The sequence below is a fragment of the Acipenser ruthenus genome, chromosome 21 (assembly GCF_902713425.1).
Source record: "Acipenser ruthenus chromosome 21, fAciRut3.2 maternal haplotype, whole genome shotgun sequence".
Classification (NCBI taxonomy): domain Eukaryota; kingdom Metazoa; phylum Chordata; class Actinopteri; order Acipenseriformes; family Acipenseridae; genus Acipenser; species Acipenser ruthenus.
Window position 1 is genome coordinate 23946469 of NC_081209.1, and position 18025 is coordinate 23964493.

The window sequence follows — 18025 nt, forward strand, 5'->3', positions numbered from 1 at the left end:
GCTATTTTCAATATTTCAGGCATTACAGGGTTAAACCGGACTGCTTCTTACAGCAGTAGGAGGTTATAACAATCAATGTGGGGCTCAAGAAGAGCAAAAGATAAGGGAATTTTTCCTTTTTACCCCAAATTTTTCTTGATGAGATTTTACTGGAAGCACCTATACAGCCAACACATTAATGTAAGAACCAACCTCTAAGGATCCTTGACCTTTGCTCTATTGACAACACTAACACAAGGATTAATAATGATGAAGCACAGTCAGCATTATGGAGTTGACCTGTGATCTTTTAGCTTTAGGCTGAAAGATGCAACCACTCTGTGGAAACAATTAGAAACCCCTAGAGAATGTAATTTAAAACACACACATCTATAAATCAGAACCACTGCCTACATAACAATCCATCAATATGCAAAGTACATTAGAGCAGAATACAGCTTGTTAATAATGGGAGGCCCCCAGTTAGCAAGACAGTGCTACTTAGCTGAGAAAACAGAACACTGCCGGGAAATTTGCTTAAGACATTTTTAAAATTCATTTGAATATTACAAGATTCAATTTAGGTGATTTGTTAAATTAAGGTTGCGCCAGATCTGTATTTTCCATTGAGATATGTTTCCTCTTCCACCATTTTTCTGTTTCTGCTTTTTCTGCACTTGCATTGCAAAATAATTTGTATTTGTATCGCATACATTTACCTTTGATCTTTTAAAAAGACATACTGTACCTGTACTGTGCTGCCTAAAAGTATTGACACCCACTATTACAGTAATGCCAAATTATTCCTCTGAGTAACATGTTCTGCATTGAATTTGATTAGCTGTCTTTTTAACACTGGGGTGGAAACAACAATGTTCTTAGTCCATAGCCCATCCCAGAAGAAGCCATCTTCAACACATACATTGCTATTATACTGTAAATCCAAAGAGGTCAGACCACATTTTAACAAAGGAGACCCTGAACAGGTGTTAAGACTGAGCAAGACTTCTTTACGAAGTGTATTTTGGTATTGACAGTTATATCCCTTTGATTACATTATGAAGAGAGTTGAATGTTTAAGTGGTCTTTAACCTAACAGATATAACTACAAACACATCATTTTTTCAAGCAGAGCCTTCACTTCTGGCTTCAGCCCCAAGATATTTAAAAAATGGGCGGATGTGCAGCTCTACAAAATCAGGAACAACCTCCAGGGAGCTGACACATATAGCAGCTAGACCGGATTGAAGCACAGTCAGAAAAGTGCTTCCCTGTGAAAAGCTGTTGTACTGCAGTCATACACTGAGCACCGGCAGGGCATTCCAGTATTACTGCAATGATACAGTGGGTAAAAAAACAGCAGTGATGGATCAGCCAGCAGTAAAAGCAATACTTTGCTATTCTAAAATAAAAATAAAACACCCTATTAGGAAAAAAGTGATTGCATTTTAGTTTCGACAACCCAACAAAATAAAACCCATGCAAAACAAAGTAAGAACATGAACAAAGCAGCACATCAACAGCTGAAACTCATAGCCAGATCTAACAGAGCCTGAGGTGTGGCTTCCAGGCATTGGGTTGAGGAATCCATTATTAGCTTTCCAGTTTGTTTTTTCTCAAGTCAGCTACAGTGCAGATGGCAAGAGCAGGCACATGGTATTCACATGTGAATTAAGGATTTGATAAATTAGTTTATTAGGCTGCTCATCTGTGCAGAGGCTTGGCTATAGACAGATCTTTCTCTTTATCTAAACCTTTTTAGACATGAAAGCCATTTTGGATACAATGTATTTAGCTGGGGCAAAGCAGGCACTTTACTAGTATCCCCTTCACCTCTGGAGATTCTGGGCTTGAATGACTAGATTTGTCCCAGAGGACATCACAGCAGAATCATACAATGTGCTTGAGAGAGAACCAGGACTGCAGGTAAATGGAAGTATGTTCAGGTCAGGACTGAGGTGCTTTCATAGAGATGTCAAGGGAAGCTGACTGAATCCAGTGCAGTTGTGCTTCACCTTTCATGACAGTGTAGCAATTCTGAATAGATCAGAAACAAGAATAAGCTTTATATTTGTGTATTGAAGTGTATTGGTTCTTCAGTTCTCCACAGGTGAAGGAAGTATACTTGACAACTTCTATGGAGTCAACGCATGGTGCCAACCAAGGAACATGACCTGCAACAGCTATGGGGCAATTTGCAGAAGCTCAAGTTTTGCCTCTCACAGCATTAATAGGCAGTGTCATTTCAGATGTGCTTTAACAGGTTTTAGGTATAGTACACTAACTGCAGATCTTTCAAGATCCCGACAGAAAATCTGTAGCATAATCAATAGATCTGCCACAAAGAGCTACAAGGTAGGTACCAAACATATTATTTATGAGATGAAGTGGAGGGGGGCGGGGGAGTTGAGAGCCATGCTCACATAATGCACATAACTTCTGCACAGCTCTTTCCCCAGAGTCTGTTAGGGGAATCAGATTAGGTTTAATTATAGACAAGCAGTCTCAGACTGGGTTAACCAGATTAGAAAACCCGGCTAACAAAAGATTCTCTTGGGATCTTAAGTGGCCATTTCCACTCTCTCTAATAAACTACAGTTGAAACAATTATTATTAAAAAAGGGCAAAAATTAAAACAGTACGTGATTACCTATGGTAACATTTTGGACCTTTTGAAGAACAATATTGACATTTTTTTCAGAATTATAATACTTTAGCCATCGTGGAGTAAAAAATCACCAAAACATGAAGAGTTTCTAGCCATTTGATTTCGAAAGAAACGCAATTCTGTGTAAAATAGACAACTGAAATGGATGCTGTTACTGATGTAGTGATTTTAAACCACAGGTGAAAATAAACATTTTCTGTCAGGCACCCGCACATACCCCACTCAGCAGATACATTTGAATTCTAAATAACATTAAATCATCAAATGTAAAGTTGGGAACTTGAGTTATAATCAATGATAAACTTTCCCGTCCATTTTATAGAAAGCCAACTGTTGCCCTAGAAAGGCAGCTGGTGATGTAACAGCCTTGTTTAGTGACAGGCACAGCAGCTAGACTATCAACCATCTGTGCCCCGGGGAATACGTTTTATCTCCAGGCTGAGGCCCTGCCTTCGGCCTCCCACACAGCAAACCAGACACTGGTATCATGCATGGCAACACAAGAAACCAGTATCTACCATCTTAACAACGATGCACTGAAACAGCACTGGCACTCTGGCTTAATACGAAACGCGAGTGATGAAGACGGGGAGACAGAAAGCAAGCACAACAAAATGCTTTGTCTGCCTTTCCTTTTTTGTTGTAATCCATTAGCTACAAAGTTTATCGTTCTCATTCTCATCTCTTCTCAGTGCATCCTAATTCCACAGAGAATCATAATGTAATGATAATTTTCCGGAGTTGTTTTATGAACTGCAAATGTTTACCTCTCTGTCTTTGCGGCACTGTAAGGTCTTTGTGCTAGTCACAGGGGTACAGTAGGCTTGTTATTTCAATCATACAGTCTTGGGGCTTGTGAGACCAAGGAAGGCTACAGATCCCTGGGGGACAACATTAACCAACCCTGGATTGACCTGAACCAACGGCTGCTTTGTGTTGAAGGAGTCTTCTGAATGTATTGGCCAGGTATTCATGGTTCCTAACACAGCAGCATTCAACGTGGGGAGTATGTGCAGAGCCTGGTGTATACAGCTCTAGGAATGAATTTCAGGAGGGACTTTTTAAAATCGGTGAGGGAGCCTCACCTCCATGATGGGGTTGGATGCCAGAACTTTCTCCTCCACATTGGTCTCGCTGGCTGAACCACTGACTGTAGCAAAGTATCTCATGGCATACTTGGCGGACACAGTCTTCCCAGCACCAGATTCTCCACTCACAATGATAGACTGGTTCCTCTCATCCCTGAAACAGAAATACACAGATGTTTAGGGCATTGCATTATTCTCTAACAGCTATGCTTGTCCAATATATACTATATAAAAAGCAGAAATAAAAAAGATCATAGGGTGCTGATTGTAATCTATGTTTTATTACAGGTGTTATGCATTTACAACAAAAAAAAACATATCCTAATGACCCAAAAGAGTGAATAATTAGGTCTAGCTTTACATTACTTTTGCTATGGTACTGTACCTCTTCATAACATGCAGGGTACAACAAAGGAGATACATCAAATCTGCTTATATAATTAGACAATTAAGATAACTGGTCAAACTTAATTTGTAATAAACCAATGTAACGAAGCTTGGAGTATTTACCAGGATCACTGTAAATTAATGCTGTCTCCAGTGCATGGCACTATTAACCCATAACAGCAGCATCAACTATTTCCCCCCAGAAGCCCTGCTGTGGAAACTATTAAACACGCCTCTTCATTTCCCAGCAGGGTTGCTGTTGAGCTTCTCCAAGTCCCCTAACAAAAACCTGCCTGTTATTTAGCTCCAGGGTTCCAGGTGGAGATCGAGTCCCAGTGATAAACTCAAACAATCACAGAGCTTTCTGTGTACCGTCTAGCAATTTACCATAATGGTATCCAGCTTTACTTAGCTGGGCTTTAATCTCAATTGGAAACATTTCACAGGAAGGTCAATAGCTATTAGTTCCCCTGCTAAAGGCATTCAGGTAAAATGAACACTCACTCCCAACGATTGCTAACCATCCACTGATCTCTCTGGCACACTGTAGTGTACATGCATTAGGGAGGATTTCCTCAAATCAGGATTTACCTAATCTAATTTCTGGACTGAAGGTAATGATACAGGCAACATGAAACAGGGAATTTCAGAATAGGAATTGTAGATAGAATGAAGAACAGAAAAAGCTGGAAATGTTTATTATAATATTTTAGAAAAGATTGGAGGATGTGTACTGGTGACCATTAAAATGGAACTAATATATAAAACAAAGTTTATATAGCTGAATTAAACAGCTTAGGGCCATTAAAGTTCAGCTAGATAAAATAGACCAAAGGTTATATCAAGATGAAGAAGTTAATTTACTCTTAACCACCAGCCTCTATAGATTCTTCACAGTAACCCCACTCCTCCCCCAATCAATACATTCAAGCTAACAACAGGACAGAAAGACATCAAACACATGCAGTCTTGCAGGGATCACACCACAGCCCTCTGTGTATAGGACACGTTAAGGAAAGTGTGAATTACATTTTCCTCATTGCACTAGAGAGAGATTTACGAACCTGGCCATTTGTTTATATGACTCCTCGGCCACTGCAAATATATGGGGATCCATATCCCCCATGTTCTGCCCACTGTATGCATTGATGATGTCCGCTCCATAGATGGGGAGCGTCTCATAGGGATTAATGGCCACCAAGACGATACCTGGAAAAAAACATAGTAGACAAAGAATTAATTTGTGGAATTTTAAGAAATTCAATGTGATTCTGTTGTATTATTAACTCTCAGCAAGTAACTTTGTATTTAGATAACCTAACACATTTTTAAAATGTGTTAGGTTATCTTAACTTAAAATGGGCACACACAAGACTAGTTTAGCGGTTCACTGTTTGAGTGGAGTCATCTTTTCTATAGTGCAAAAGGTGTTTTGAGTGCAGTTATTTAGACCTATATGCAAGTGTTTATCCATACTGTAAAATGTGTGGTTATAGAAGAAACATTCTCATTGAGAATGACGTCTTGTTGCAACATGTGTCAAATCATTTTAAAGCTTATTTTACTGTATACAGGTTTGCAGTGTTGAGAGTTAATAAATATTATTGCTCATGAAAAAAAGAACACAGCAGACAGCTGCAAAAAAAGCCCTGGAAGGGCTAGTAGTTTGCCGTAAACATTTGACAAAAACAAATATATATATATTAAAAGTGTGTGTACATTTCTCTCAAAATATATGCAATAACAGTCTTAAGTTAATAACAAGAAGCAACAGGCAGGAACAGAATAAGAATTTGGTGTCTGCAGTTTTGGAGCTGAACAGCCTTCAGGCTGCAGAGTTCATGGCAAACAATAATGATAAAGAACTGGAAAAAGCAAGCTCCCCTTGAAGCTATTCCGAACAAGCCACGGCAACCTCGTCCAAGAAATGAACAGGGCAAAACAGCAGAAATCTCACAAGATACACAGCAGACAATGTCATTTTCCTTCATTTAAATCATATTTAATTAAGAAGGCTGATTTATATGTGTATTATGATGAATACACTGGAACATTAAGGCAAAACTTTAAAATAAATCAAATAAGAGGATGCATTACAAAAGTGACATAATCATGCTTACCACAGTAGGTGTAGATAAGCTTAGAATCCATGAAGCGCACTTTGAGGTTATGCAGGATTGCAGGCTCATGGAGGTAACTGAGGGCAGTGAGGTCATTTTCACCAACAAGGATGTCAGGGTTACGTAGATGGGGCAAGTTTTTGGTTTTGGGGTCCAATTTGTGTTCCACATCCTGTTGAGTAGAAAAAGAAAAATGTGAATTAAGATTTTTAAAACCAACAAAACACTAGTGTATCTACAGTTAGCAGGGAGTATGCTTGTTTCTCATTTTCTATCCAGTAGAGCTATAAACCTGCAATGCAATAGCCTCACTGCCTCCTGAGGTCCACACATAGACTGATACTGTATAAACAAGCAATATGTTTTAAACACCCCATGCTCATGTAAGAGTTAGGTATGAGGTCTTTCTCCTTTTAACCCTGGAATGTCTTACCACATGACAATCAATGTTCTGTCAGTGAATCAATTTTGTCTGGCACGCTCTACGTTGTGAGCGTGAGTGTTTTTCTAATTTTCCTTCTGAAATCGTTCTGCTCTTAATCACATAATGTTCGTCTCTTTGACTGAGCAAACCTGTGCCAAAACAATAGGGCAGTGCCCCTTCACTGGTCCAATGGGATCTCTGAACCCTATATCTCCAGAATTAAATACCCTGGGTAAATATATCTAGTTCAGTTATATAAAACATTGGAATGTTTTATTAAAACACAAATACAGTAAGAATAAGTGTGAAATAGACAATATAAGATGGTGCAATATTCATAACTACTGTATACCTATATTACTTCCAGCTTTATTGTGAATGTGGCGAGCTGGCAGCAGCGATGCAGCATTCTTTGTGTTCTGTGTTAGTTTAAGTGCTGTTTTTCATTCACTGTCACTGTGGCGTGGTGTTCATTGTCTAAGACTATAATACAAGGACCATATCAGTACTTGCTAGCACAGTGGCTCACGGCACCACCTTAATACACTCAGCTTTCAACCCTGAGTTCATTGTCTGAATATAATCCAGAACCTAACCATGAGAATTTATGTAAAACAGCATGAGACACTGAGATCACAAAGCGAAGTCATCCAAATATCACCGATTTGGAAATTAATAGCTAATTGCCAGTATTTGTTTTCATCACACTGCATTATATTTCATAAAGCATGCACTATTTTTTTTTTCTAGTTCAGCTTATTTCACATCCATATTAGGTTAGCAGCAGCCTTTGATGAGATCTCTGAAGTAAAATGTACTTTATAAAATCTCCTTTGGGTAAGGAATGCAGAAAGGTTACATCCTGAGGACCCTGAGCAAACCAAGTCACACTGCTCTCAGCATGTTTTCAATTCTCACAAGACTCCCAGCCAACCCCCCTTTCCAATGACCGCATGCAGACAGGCACAGAGAAGCTCAGATTTGCACCAAGACCCCCTGATCCAGTCTGCCTCCTCCCAGACCCCTTATTCTAGGGTGTCATTCTTACCGTGCCATCATCCAGTCTGAGCTGAAGCAATGCATCTCCTTGCTTGTAGTCTTTGAGAAGTTCAGCCGACTTCCAGACTTCTTCTGCATCAGGGATCCATACCCGGGCATGCTGAAAGAAAGAAAGAAAGAAAGAAAGAAAGAAAGAAAGAAAGAAAGAAAGAGCCAATTAAAAGAGCTATACAGTGGGTTCAGTTAGACTGAAGTAAGATGGTTGATTAGAAAGGCTACACAGTGGGTTCAGTTAGACTGGAGTAAGATGGTTCACAGATATGGCTTTATGGTTTGAGTAAACAGGTTTCATGGTTACTGAAATAATGTGAGATTTTAGGAAACCAGGTATGTTTCCGGTCTTGTAGTTGACTACTCTTCTCACACTATTGACAGCTTTATAAGACACTGAAATTCTACAGTATTGGAATACTGTAGTGTTTCAGCCTGTTGGCACCTCCCACTTTACAGACACAATCCATTTTGTCCATTACAGACTAATCTTGTTTGTGTTTCACATACTGTAGGGTAGGAGGCTGTGTGGTCCAGTGGTTAAAGAAAAGGGCTTGTAACCAGGAGATCCCCGGTTCAAATCCCACCTAAGCCACTGACTCATTGTGTGACCCTGAGCAAGTCACTTAACCTCCTTGTGCTCCGTCTTTCGGGTGAGACGTAGTTGTAAGTGACTCTGCAGCTGATGCATAGTTCACACACCCTAGTCTCTGTAAGTCGCCTTGGATAAAGGCGTCTGCTAAATAAACATATAATATAATAATAATAATTTTCATATCAGTCATATACAGTACCACCAGTATTCAATCACATGTGTACCAGTTAATTCAACTAATTATTCAGTTACAGTATATCCTTTAGTAATGATGTGAATTTACGAGCACAGTAATTTGGAGCCGCATAGAAATTGGCAGGTCAATAAGGCTGGGGCTAAAGGCTTATCTGGAACAATACCATGAATTATATCACAGCTGGTTTTCATGCACACGATGAGGCTCAGGCACTTCAGAAGTATTACTAACCGTTTGTCATTGGTGAAGTAATCAGCATCAACGCTCCAGGGAGCAGTAGCTTTAATATCTCAAGGAAGCTACACAGAGTACTTCCTAGTGTATCTACTGTAAAGAACTGCAGCAGGAAACCACAGAGGTAGCTTTAACATTCATTAATAAAATACATCAACTACTTTATCACAGTGAACTGTAGCCTTTAATTCTGGGATAGAAAAAAAGACTTTCACAAATTACTTGAGCACTGCATATAAGTAAATAGAGTCGCTACAGACCGGTTTATCTGTTGCTAGTCTATTGCATTTTACCAATGGATAGTTCCTAAATAAAGCCTACATTTGATGTACATAAATATGTCACCTTACATGTCAGAATATCAGGTCAAAAAGTGAAGTGTTTTAGTTATTTTATTTTCTATCATGTGCTGCATCAAGAGGAGTACAGAGTGGTGTGTATTTTATTTCCATCATTCTGCTTTCTTACAGGTATTATTTCCAGGTATAGATCCAATATAGCTAAATGTTTAGATCCTCTACTGTTATTACTGTATTAATCATGTAAACACGACAAACTGATTTCACAGAACATCAAGACAAACCAAAACGAACGAAAACTCTGCTACATGGCAAGGTTATTGTTGCTATTTTTAGTTCAATGGATCAGCTGATATTAAGACACATTGATTTATGGTAACATTTCCATCACATGTCTGAGGGACTCACTGCAGCGTTAACACAGACAAGAACTCAGGCTGACACTATCTCGTACAGTAAAGTTGTGTCCTTCCTAATGGGTCGTTCCCTGTTGCGTCGTAGGACAGAGGTGACCAACATTTCAAACATTGCTAAGATTTACAGGAAAAAGAAAATGTTAGTTCTTGTCAAATACTGAACTGGACTGTCAACATAGTGAGAATGTAATAAAACAAAGGCCCACTGAAATTTGTTTCAGTATAAAACTGAACAGAAATGCAGGACACAGACTGCAGATTTAAACTGTTGTAGAATTCACTGTGAAATGTAATATCCAGGAAACTATCAATTTGGCATTCTCGGTGGTCCTTTCTTATCCCTTAAATAAATCCTCCTTGTAACTCAATCATTGTCATCATTGTGCATATGAGTCGATGGAAGTTCTAACCTGTAAATCAGTGTACATGTAGTCAGCCAAGTCTCTCACAGTTCTTAACACGCACCGTGTATGAACAAGGTTGAAATCGAGTTGTGTACATTTTTAGCTTTTGCAAGTCTTGGCGATTGAAACCATTTAAACAATTCTTGCAGCACATTCTTCCCAGCCCCCAAGCCCCCAAGCTCACAGTGGATTTAGCATCCAGTCAGAAAACAAGAGATTAGAACTGCTATTCATTGTATTACTTAAGACTCTTTGATGTTTACGTCACTTTGAAGTTCTGAGTTTTATGATGTTTAATTTAATGACGTTTCTTTTTTTAAGACAGGGATGGAACTAATACTTCTATTGCATAGCAGTTTCACCAAGTCCAGGTTTTACTACGAGCTTGATTAGCCACAGTTTATATTCAACAAGCTCTGGTGTGTACTTAGTAAAACCAGAATCTTTCTGAGCTCTAGCTGGGCACATTGCACTATTGACTCACTGTGCTCACACACTGAAGTATGAAATCTTAAATACAATTTGGTTTTCATGAATTTTTATAATTATTATTATTATTATTATTATTATTATTATTATTATTATTATTATTATTATAAGCATTCTTAAATAGCCAGGATTCCTTCTATACTTATTAGGTTTGAAAATAAAAAGCCTTGAAGACAGCAGCTACTGTGGCAAACATTTTAAAATCAGAGTACAGACACACAGAAAGCCAGTCAATTTCTCTCTTGGATTTTTGGGTAGACAATTACTCTTTCAATGTAATTACTGGCAGGAAAAATGTCACAAACCCTCTTGCCCTATAATTAAAACCCTTGATTTGCCTCTAAAAACATTTGCTTGACAAAGGAACGATGTTGTTAGGGGGTTATGATCGAAGCAGCAGAATAAAACACCTGGGGTGTCTATTTTAATGATCTAAACAGCAGTGGATCTAGCCATCATTTAACTGGGTATTAATCCTATTGAGATTAAAATCTGTTTTTCAAGGGAGACCTGGTCAAAAAGGTGGCCAGTAATACAAAAAACATACACCCATTCAAATGAGCACAACCAATACAAACAAGTTAACCAAATTACAAGTAACAATTTAGCTACATAGATGGCATTTTTTTGTTTGAACTCCTTTAAAAGGTAGACAGTACATTTAGTTCTTCCAGAAGTTTATTCCAAGACCATGGAGCTTGAAAAGTAAATGCCTTTTTTTGTAAATTGCATACAAACCCTAGGAACTGAAAAACCAGGAGTGATTTATTGGCTTAACGTTACCTCATACAAAAAAAAAAAAAACAACCTGTGACAAGCTTTCATTTGCAGGACTATACCAGACACCGCTGGCATCAGACATTCAGAAACTATCTGCCCAGTGTTGAGGATTATAAATCATACCGTTAACACTCAGGCTTTGTGCTGCTTTTACTGCTCTGGAACAGAGGGCGGTACAAGTCCAAATATCACACCAATTAAACCAACAAACAGTGAGAAGCAGATTTGTGCCCAAGCACCTGCAGGCCCACTTGTACCACTAGGTGTTGTTGCTTGGCAACAGTGTTTGAAAAAGAGAAAGACGAAATCGAAAACCAGAACACAATTGTCAAATCCTTTAGACTCAGTAAAGCATAGTATACTATGTATAGTAATATTATTGAATTCTCTAGTGTACAAGTGCAAATACAAATAAAAAAATACATTTATTTTTTCATAAAACTTACTTGTAGGCTCAATTGGGAAGGCATAATATACACATATATTTGTATCATTCTAAATGTTAAATCTAAAATGTATGCATTTCTTATTATAGAAGTATTTTGTTTCATGGTTCAAACACAATTTAAATGACCTGCCACATCAGCTGATTGTGTAGGCATGTTTTGTTTTGAAAGAGCAGCCATGGTGCAGCTAAGGCATGTAAAGACAGAGGAAATAGATGTCTTGTGCACAGTAGACTGCATACCCAAGCGGGGTGGGGTTCTTTACAGACTTCTTTGAAGCAGGCGGAAGGAACAAAATGCTTCTTCAATCTTAACTTTTGAACTAGCACTTTTGAACATTCAATAATAATCTGTTTTATAACCCCAAGCCCACTTAAGAAAAAACAATTTAGCCTCCCAGTACAGCACAGTGGTAAAGCACCGTAGCACATATCACTATACAGGATATAGAGGTCTACTGTTTGCATCTTGAGGTCTTTATACTTAACAAATACATGGGAGTTTAAATAAACACTCTACAATCTGAGCTGATTTTAATTGAAAGCTGTTAATTCCCCAAGCGGATTGCTTACACACTAAGAACATTTACACTCCTAATAAGCTTACAAACTATTTAAAACTATTATTATAGGCTGCTGAAGATGGTGTGACGCATCAAAACCTTTATCATGCATTATTCTCAATATCTCTACCAACTGACATTATATGCTTACACAAATACATACCTGAGGCACCTCTCAGAATTTCTTTTAACCATCAGTCAAATACCTCAGCCACTTAGCAGCATTCCCTTCACTAACACTCACTCTTTTGAACGAAAGTGCTAGTGTACTAAGACAGGTTTGTTAAGATTAGAAACACTACTTTTTTTTTTTTTTTTTTTTTTTTTTTTTTAATAAATTTAGTCGTTGCCAATTATTTTATTATTTTCTCCCAATTTAGAATCGGCAATTATTTTATTATGCTCAGCTCACCGCTACCACCCCTGCGCTGACTCGGGAGGGCGAAGACGAACACACACTGTCCTCCGAAGCGTGTGCTGTCAGCCGACCGCTTTTTTTTTCACACTGCGGACTCACCATGCAGCCACTCAAGAGCTACAGCGTCGGAGGACAACGCAGCTCTCGGGCAACTTACAGGCAAGCCCGCAGGCGCCCGGCCAGACTACAGGAGTCGCTGGTGCGCGGTGAGCAGAGGACCCCCTGTCCGACCTAACCCTCCCTCCCCCCGGGTGACGCTCGGCCAATTGAGCGCCGCCTCCTGGGAGCTCCCGTCCTCGGTCGGCAAAGGAATAGCCTGGACTCGAACTCGCGACGTCCAGACTATAGGGCGCATCCGGCACTCTACACAAGTGCTTTTACTGGATGCGCCACTAGGGAGCCCCTAGATTAGAAACACTTCTATCTCTCTATCTATCTACCTATAAAAAGTAAAGCTGCATATAAGAGTTACAGTAATAGACAGCAAGCGTCTGTGTATGGGGTATCGACACTGCGTAAACAGTATGCATGCATTCACTACAGTATTGTGTAAACAGATATAGTATGGCTTTACACAGTTTAAATCATTCCTAGTCCCCTATACACTCAGTTACTGTAACGCCCATAACCATGGCTAACCCTTTCCAATGAGGAGTCTGACATTATCACTTTACAAACACTACCCTCGTGGAGATTCCTGACAATCCGATAACAATCAGAGTGCAGACAATCAGACACTTTTTGATTTCAAGCAGTATTGTAAATTTGAGCTAATTCCAAAGAAGAGCTTCCATGTTTTAGCTAAAGGGGTGTTTTATCAGCTGGAAAACAAGTCAGGTCAGAACGTATGCATTCAGAACACAAGCTCGCTGGCAAGAGACTTCACCTTTCAGTCAACAGGCATTCACATCAAGGGAAGTTCGCAGGAACAGCTGTTCAGTTAAATCACAAGCGAGAATGCAAGCACGCTCTCATACCCAGGAATGTTATTAGAACGTGGTTAATAATCAGGGAACGAATAGTTGGATGGGCTGAAGCACAGTGGGTACTGCGTGGGAGAAAAGTACTGTAGAACATATCATTGACAGCTGTACAGTATTATGGATGGATGTTGATGACTTTTTGCTTGAACAAAACTTTTAAAGCGATAACAAGCTTCATTGTGTGTGACCAACTTACAAGGACCATGGAAACCAGTCTAAATTACCATGGAAACAAGTCTATGTTTTCATTGGAAACAAGCTTGTTATTCCATCTTATTCCTCCACACAGTATAATTCTGGGATATTTACTCAATGCTTATACAGATGAGCGGTTTGCTGGTTTTTTTTGTTTTATATTATAAATAATAATAGAAGTAATGTATGAGTAATATGCATAGTTTATTCAAGGTCTTAACAAGCATGCAAATAACCTAAAATACTAAATAACATTAGTTAAATTTACTTCCAGTGCTGAATATTTTATTGTTTGTGAAGTGGAATGTGTCAGATTTGGAGCCTCAATCTGACAAAGCCTAGTTGCCGATTCATCTCTTCAAATATTTCTGAAGCTTTAAGCCATTATTGAAATGTATGTTTTAAAAAACAGACCATTTTAACCCACACTCATTGTATATTTGAATGCACAGCACAGCTAGCCTACACTTTCCAAGTCAAAGTAAATGTTCTTGAACAAGGAAAGCCCATAGCGTATTAAGCAAAGCCTCCCTCTAATGTATTTATAAACCCTCCTTCACACCATTGAACCTTGGCTATTAATTAAGCAGATTCTCCTTTGGGTTTTGGATTCATAGCACCCCTTCATCCAGGAGAATGTGAATTTTAAACTCCCTGTCCTAAAGGATAAACTAGTGATACAGTCTCTCCAGTACATGGGGTTTACTTACCCTACTGAAAGCACACAGCCACACACTAGTCTTTCATTCAAGGTTGCAATACTGGATTCAGAAATACAGGTTCAACAAACCCCCTATTGACAGATGTTACAAAGAAACGTCTGTATAACCCTGCCGGCCTGTTTCGTTACCACCATCACCTGCTCAGCAGTTGAAAAGGTAAATGGAGTTGTTATGGTTGCAAAGCAGAAGATAGACAGTACTTTAGGTTTTGATAGTAATGGCATAAAACAACAGTAACAGTACTGCTGTTGGAGTTTTTCTTTTTTTTCCCCTGATCCCTGAACAAACAAACCAGTATTAACATAGATTCTCTCAGTTCTTACAGTAACTAAAAAAAATTAAACACAAATAAGCATAAAAATGAACGCTGAAATATTTACAATAAATGCTGAATTCAGCTAAAGTACTGCATGACTGTTGTAACAAAACTATAATTTAGAGCTACAACTATTACATTTGGAATGTCATTAATATTTGAATGTCACTGTTGATTATAAAATTCCAGACCAGGTTTACAGTCAGTTCATATTTATATTTTTTTCAGAAGACAACGTTACTACCCTCAGCAGCATTGGTTGGATTCTCCTGAATTCTTACTGTAAGAGAGATTCTTGATTGAAGGATCTATGTTAAGGATGAATAATTCTTTCCTGGCCTCTAGGGCTAAAACGCTTCTAATAAACATCGGAGAAGCAGGCCTCATCTGATACCCGGCATAACTCCAATTAACTTCCTGGTTTTGACACAAACATCTGGCTTGAGCATCTCTGCAGATGATGCAGCAATAAAACCAAATTAAAAGTTCAGCCGTTTCCCCAACAACTAAACTACACATTTCTATGCCAGTGTCATCATCTGAGCTTCATGAGTTCATAAATCAGCAGACCAGTCACTCGTTCCTATAAAGAAAACGTACTTGGTCATGAGACAAACCAGGGCCATTCAACAAGAAACGTATTGTTTGTGTTGACGGCATGAACTAAAAACAGCTGTTGCAATCACCAGTGATACTGTATATATGTTTATTTCAGGAGTGTTTAAAACATAAATTAAATACAGTAAGTCGCTCTCCCTAGTGGATATTGGACTGGCTCGACTTCTTTTTGGATGTTTAACAAATTATTTTCACAAATAGTAAGAATTGTGTGTGAATACAGAACAGCCAACATCTGCTGTAGTTCACTTCTCTGCAGGCAGAGTAATTTACAGGGAGAGAAGATGACAGGCATGGCGGGAGACCTACTGTGCAGTAAAAAAAAAAAAAAAATTAAATCATTTAAAAGTGACCCCCCCCCCCCCCCCCCCCACAAGAAAGAAGTAATTGACATACAGGTAGGGGTCGATTTGAATAATTAAACTATAAAGCAAGCTGTCAAAGCACTCATAAGAGTTAACCTGTCCAGTAGCCTTTACCAAGACCACTGAGTTATATTACCATGTCAAATTAAATATTAAGTGAAACTGCATTCTTGCCAGCTTGAATGAATATATTTTACGGTATTTTAGAAGATGACCTCCAACTGAAAGAAGCCGCATTCCGGGGAGCTACACCGTCCTAAATGATTTATTTCACGCTGGCAAATCATTTCAGGGAGGCATTCAAAAGCTTTCAAACGAATCTACCAGGAAAGTCGATCGTGAATCTGCATTAACTGAACTAAGAAGCACATGTTGTTAACTTTTAAAACACTGCTAAAAAAAAGGGCCGTGAAGTCATTCACTTATCACTTATCAAGTATCACACAACCAGTAACAAAACAGTTTATTATGTTTGTTATTTTTGTACATAGCTGGCATCTGCAGTTCTGTAACTGCAAGAGTAAAACAGGCTGGCTAGTATTTGGCATTTGAATATCAAATCATCTAATAGCATGAAATCATATCAATTCATTAGGATTGCGTACAATTTGAAGGGGTCACCAAAAGGTAGATGAAAGAGAAAAAAAAAGGTCAGAATAATCTAGCAAATGGATCAAGGACACAAAGAGTGCGGCGTAGGGCTGAATCAAGCGGTTGTAGGAAGTCTTAAGAGGAATAGCACATGGGGTGGCTTCCAAGGATGCCGAAAGAAGCCCACATCATGGTGAAGCAGTCATGAGACATTCCTGCCGGACCTCGTGGTGGATCTCTTTTGTGAACTTACATTCAGGGTGCCCGAGTGTGGAACAGGGCATCAGTCCTCATGACTCACAGGTCAGCACAGAGGACTGGCCCCTGTGCTGTTGTTATGAGCGTCTTCTTTTTTCTGTGCAGTAATTTGCACCGACCCCTTTAGTGAACTGAGAATACCGTCTCCTCAAGGCTGAATTCTGGCAGAACAAAGGGTATCACATCAGCAAAAGAATAAACCAACCATTACTATTCTACAGGGCCACAGTGGGACTGGGAATTTCATTTGAAATTATTAAACCTATATTTACTATATAGTATAACTGTATTATTTGTACTACAGTCTGTGTCCTTGCTACAGTCTGTGTCCTTGTACAACAGTGCCAGTAGTAAGTAGAATCATTATCAAATCTATGAAATGGCAACAAGTCTGAGTCCATTTTGTTTAGTGATGGCAAGGTAGAAGCCGCAGTTAAGCCAGTTGCCTTCGAAAAAGCAGCTGTCTATCAGAGCCACAGAGGAGAACAGCCTTAAATAAAATAAGGAACAATGTAAACAAAAAAAAACAACTGCTAGAACAACTTCATTGCCATGGAAACAGCCTCAGCCTGTTTCCTTCAAGAGTCAAACATAGATCTCACAGATTGGAGTGGAAGGTTAGATTGACTGCTGGTTAACTCAGGAACACCACAAATAAAGTTTGAAAAAATGTTCTGTGTTTAAACAGGATGTAATTACCACACAAGTGACTCAGAAAGAAAACCATTTTCTCTGAACATTCATCATGGCTGCTGTACAGCCACAATTCCTCCAGTACCTACACTGCTTGCAGAGAACAAAGATAACGGAAAGAGAAAGCAGTATATCATCCCAATGATGTCACCAGAGAGTGGTGGTATTGGCTTATAAAAGTAACCACGAGAAAACACCACTACTAATCCTACTTCAAACTGTAGTCAAAGTTTCAAAGTAGGGATCAGGCCTAGGAATTAGCAAAGATTTACAAAAGGCTAATCCAGTATCCTTGATGCCAGACCATTCTCTGAGCCCTCTTACATTGCATGCCAAACCAACTATGATTTCACTAAATAAAACCGGCCAAAGCCTATGTATAGTTAAAATGCTGTTTATACTAACACATGTTTCAAAGCATCTTCATGAGATGAAACTCTTTTCACTGTGTTTCATTTTATGCCTCGCTTCAACTTCATCCATCTTCGCATGTTTACATATATTCAATCAATCCCACAATCCAAAGTGACCTTTACTGACAAACTACTACTTCCTCTGTCAGCTAGACCTGACAACATTCCACTGGAACGCAGACAGCCATCTTTAACTACACCTCGCCCAGACCAGCCAGCTCAGCTATACCTGGGAAAAGGCAGCGGAAACAAGGCACTGTCTAGAGGCCTGAAAAAAAATGAAAGCAGGTTTATTCCAATGTAAAGAATGACCCAA

The 18025-nt window shown here is 38.9% G+C and overlaps 1 protein-coding gene across 7 annotated transcripts in view; it reads right to left on the minus strand.

Annotated features, from left to right (window-relative positions):
- Positions 1 to 18025, minus strand: part of LOC117429245 (unconventional myosin-Va-like) — a 68339-nt gene that overhangs the window by 38399 nt on the left and 11915 nt on the right. For all 7 annotated transcript variants that reach the window (XM_058995154.1, XM_058995156.1, XM_058995153.1 and 4 more), the window contains exons 2-5: positions 7715 to 7825; positions 6243 to 6414; positions 5187 to 5331; positions 3733 to 3889 (exon numbers count right to left, since the gene is read on the minus strand). In XM_058995154.1, coding sequence (XP_058851137.1) covers positions 3733 to 3889; positions 5187 to 5331; positions 6243 to 6414; positions 7715 to 7825 — 585 coding nt within the window. The remainder of the gene's footprint in view (positions 1 to 3732; positions 3890 to 5186; positions 5332 to 6242; positions 6415 to 7714; positions 7826 to 18025) is intronic.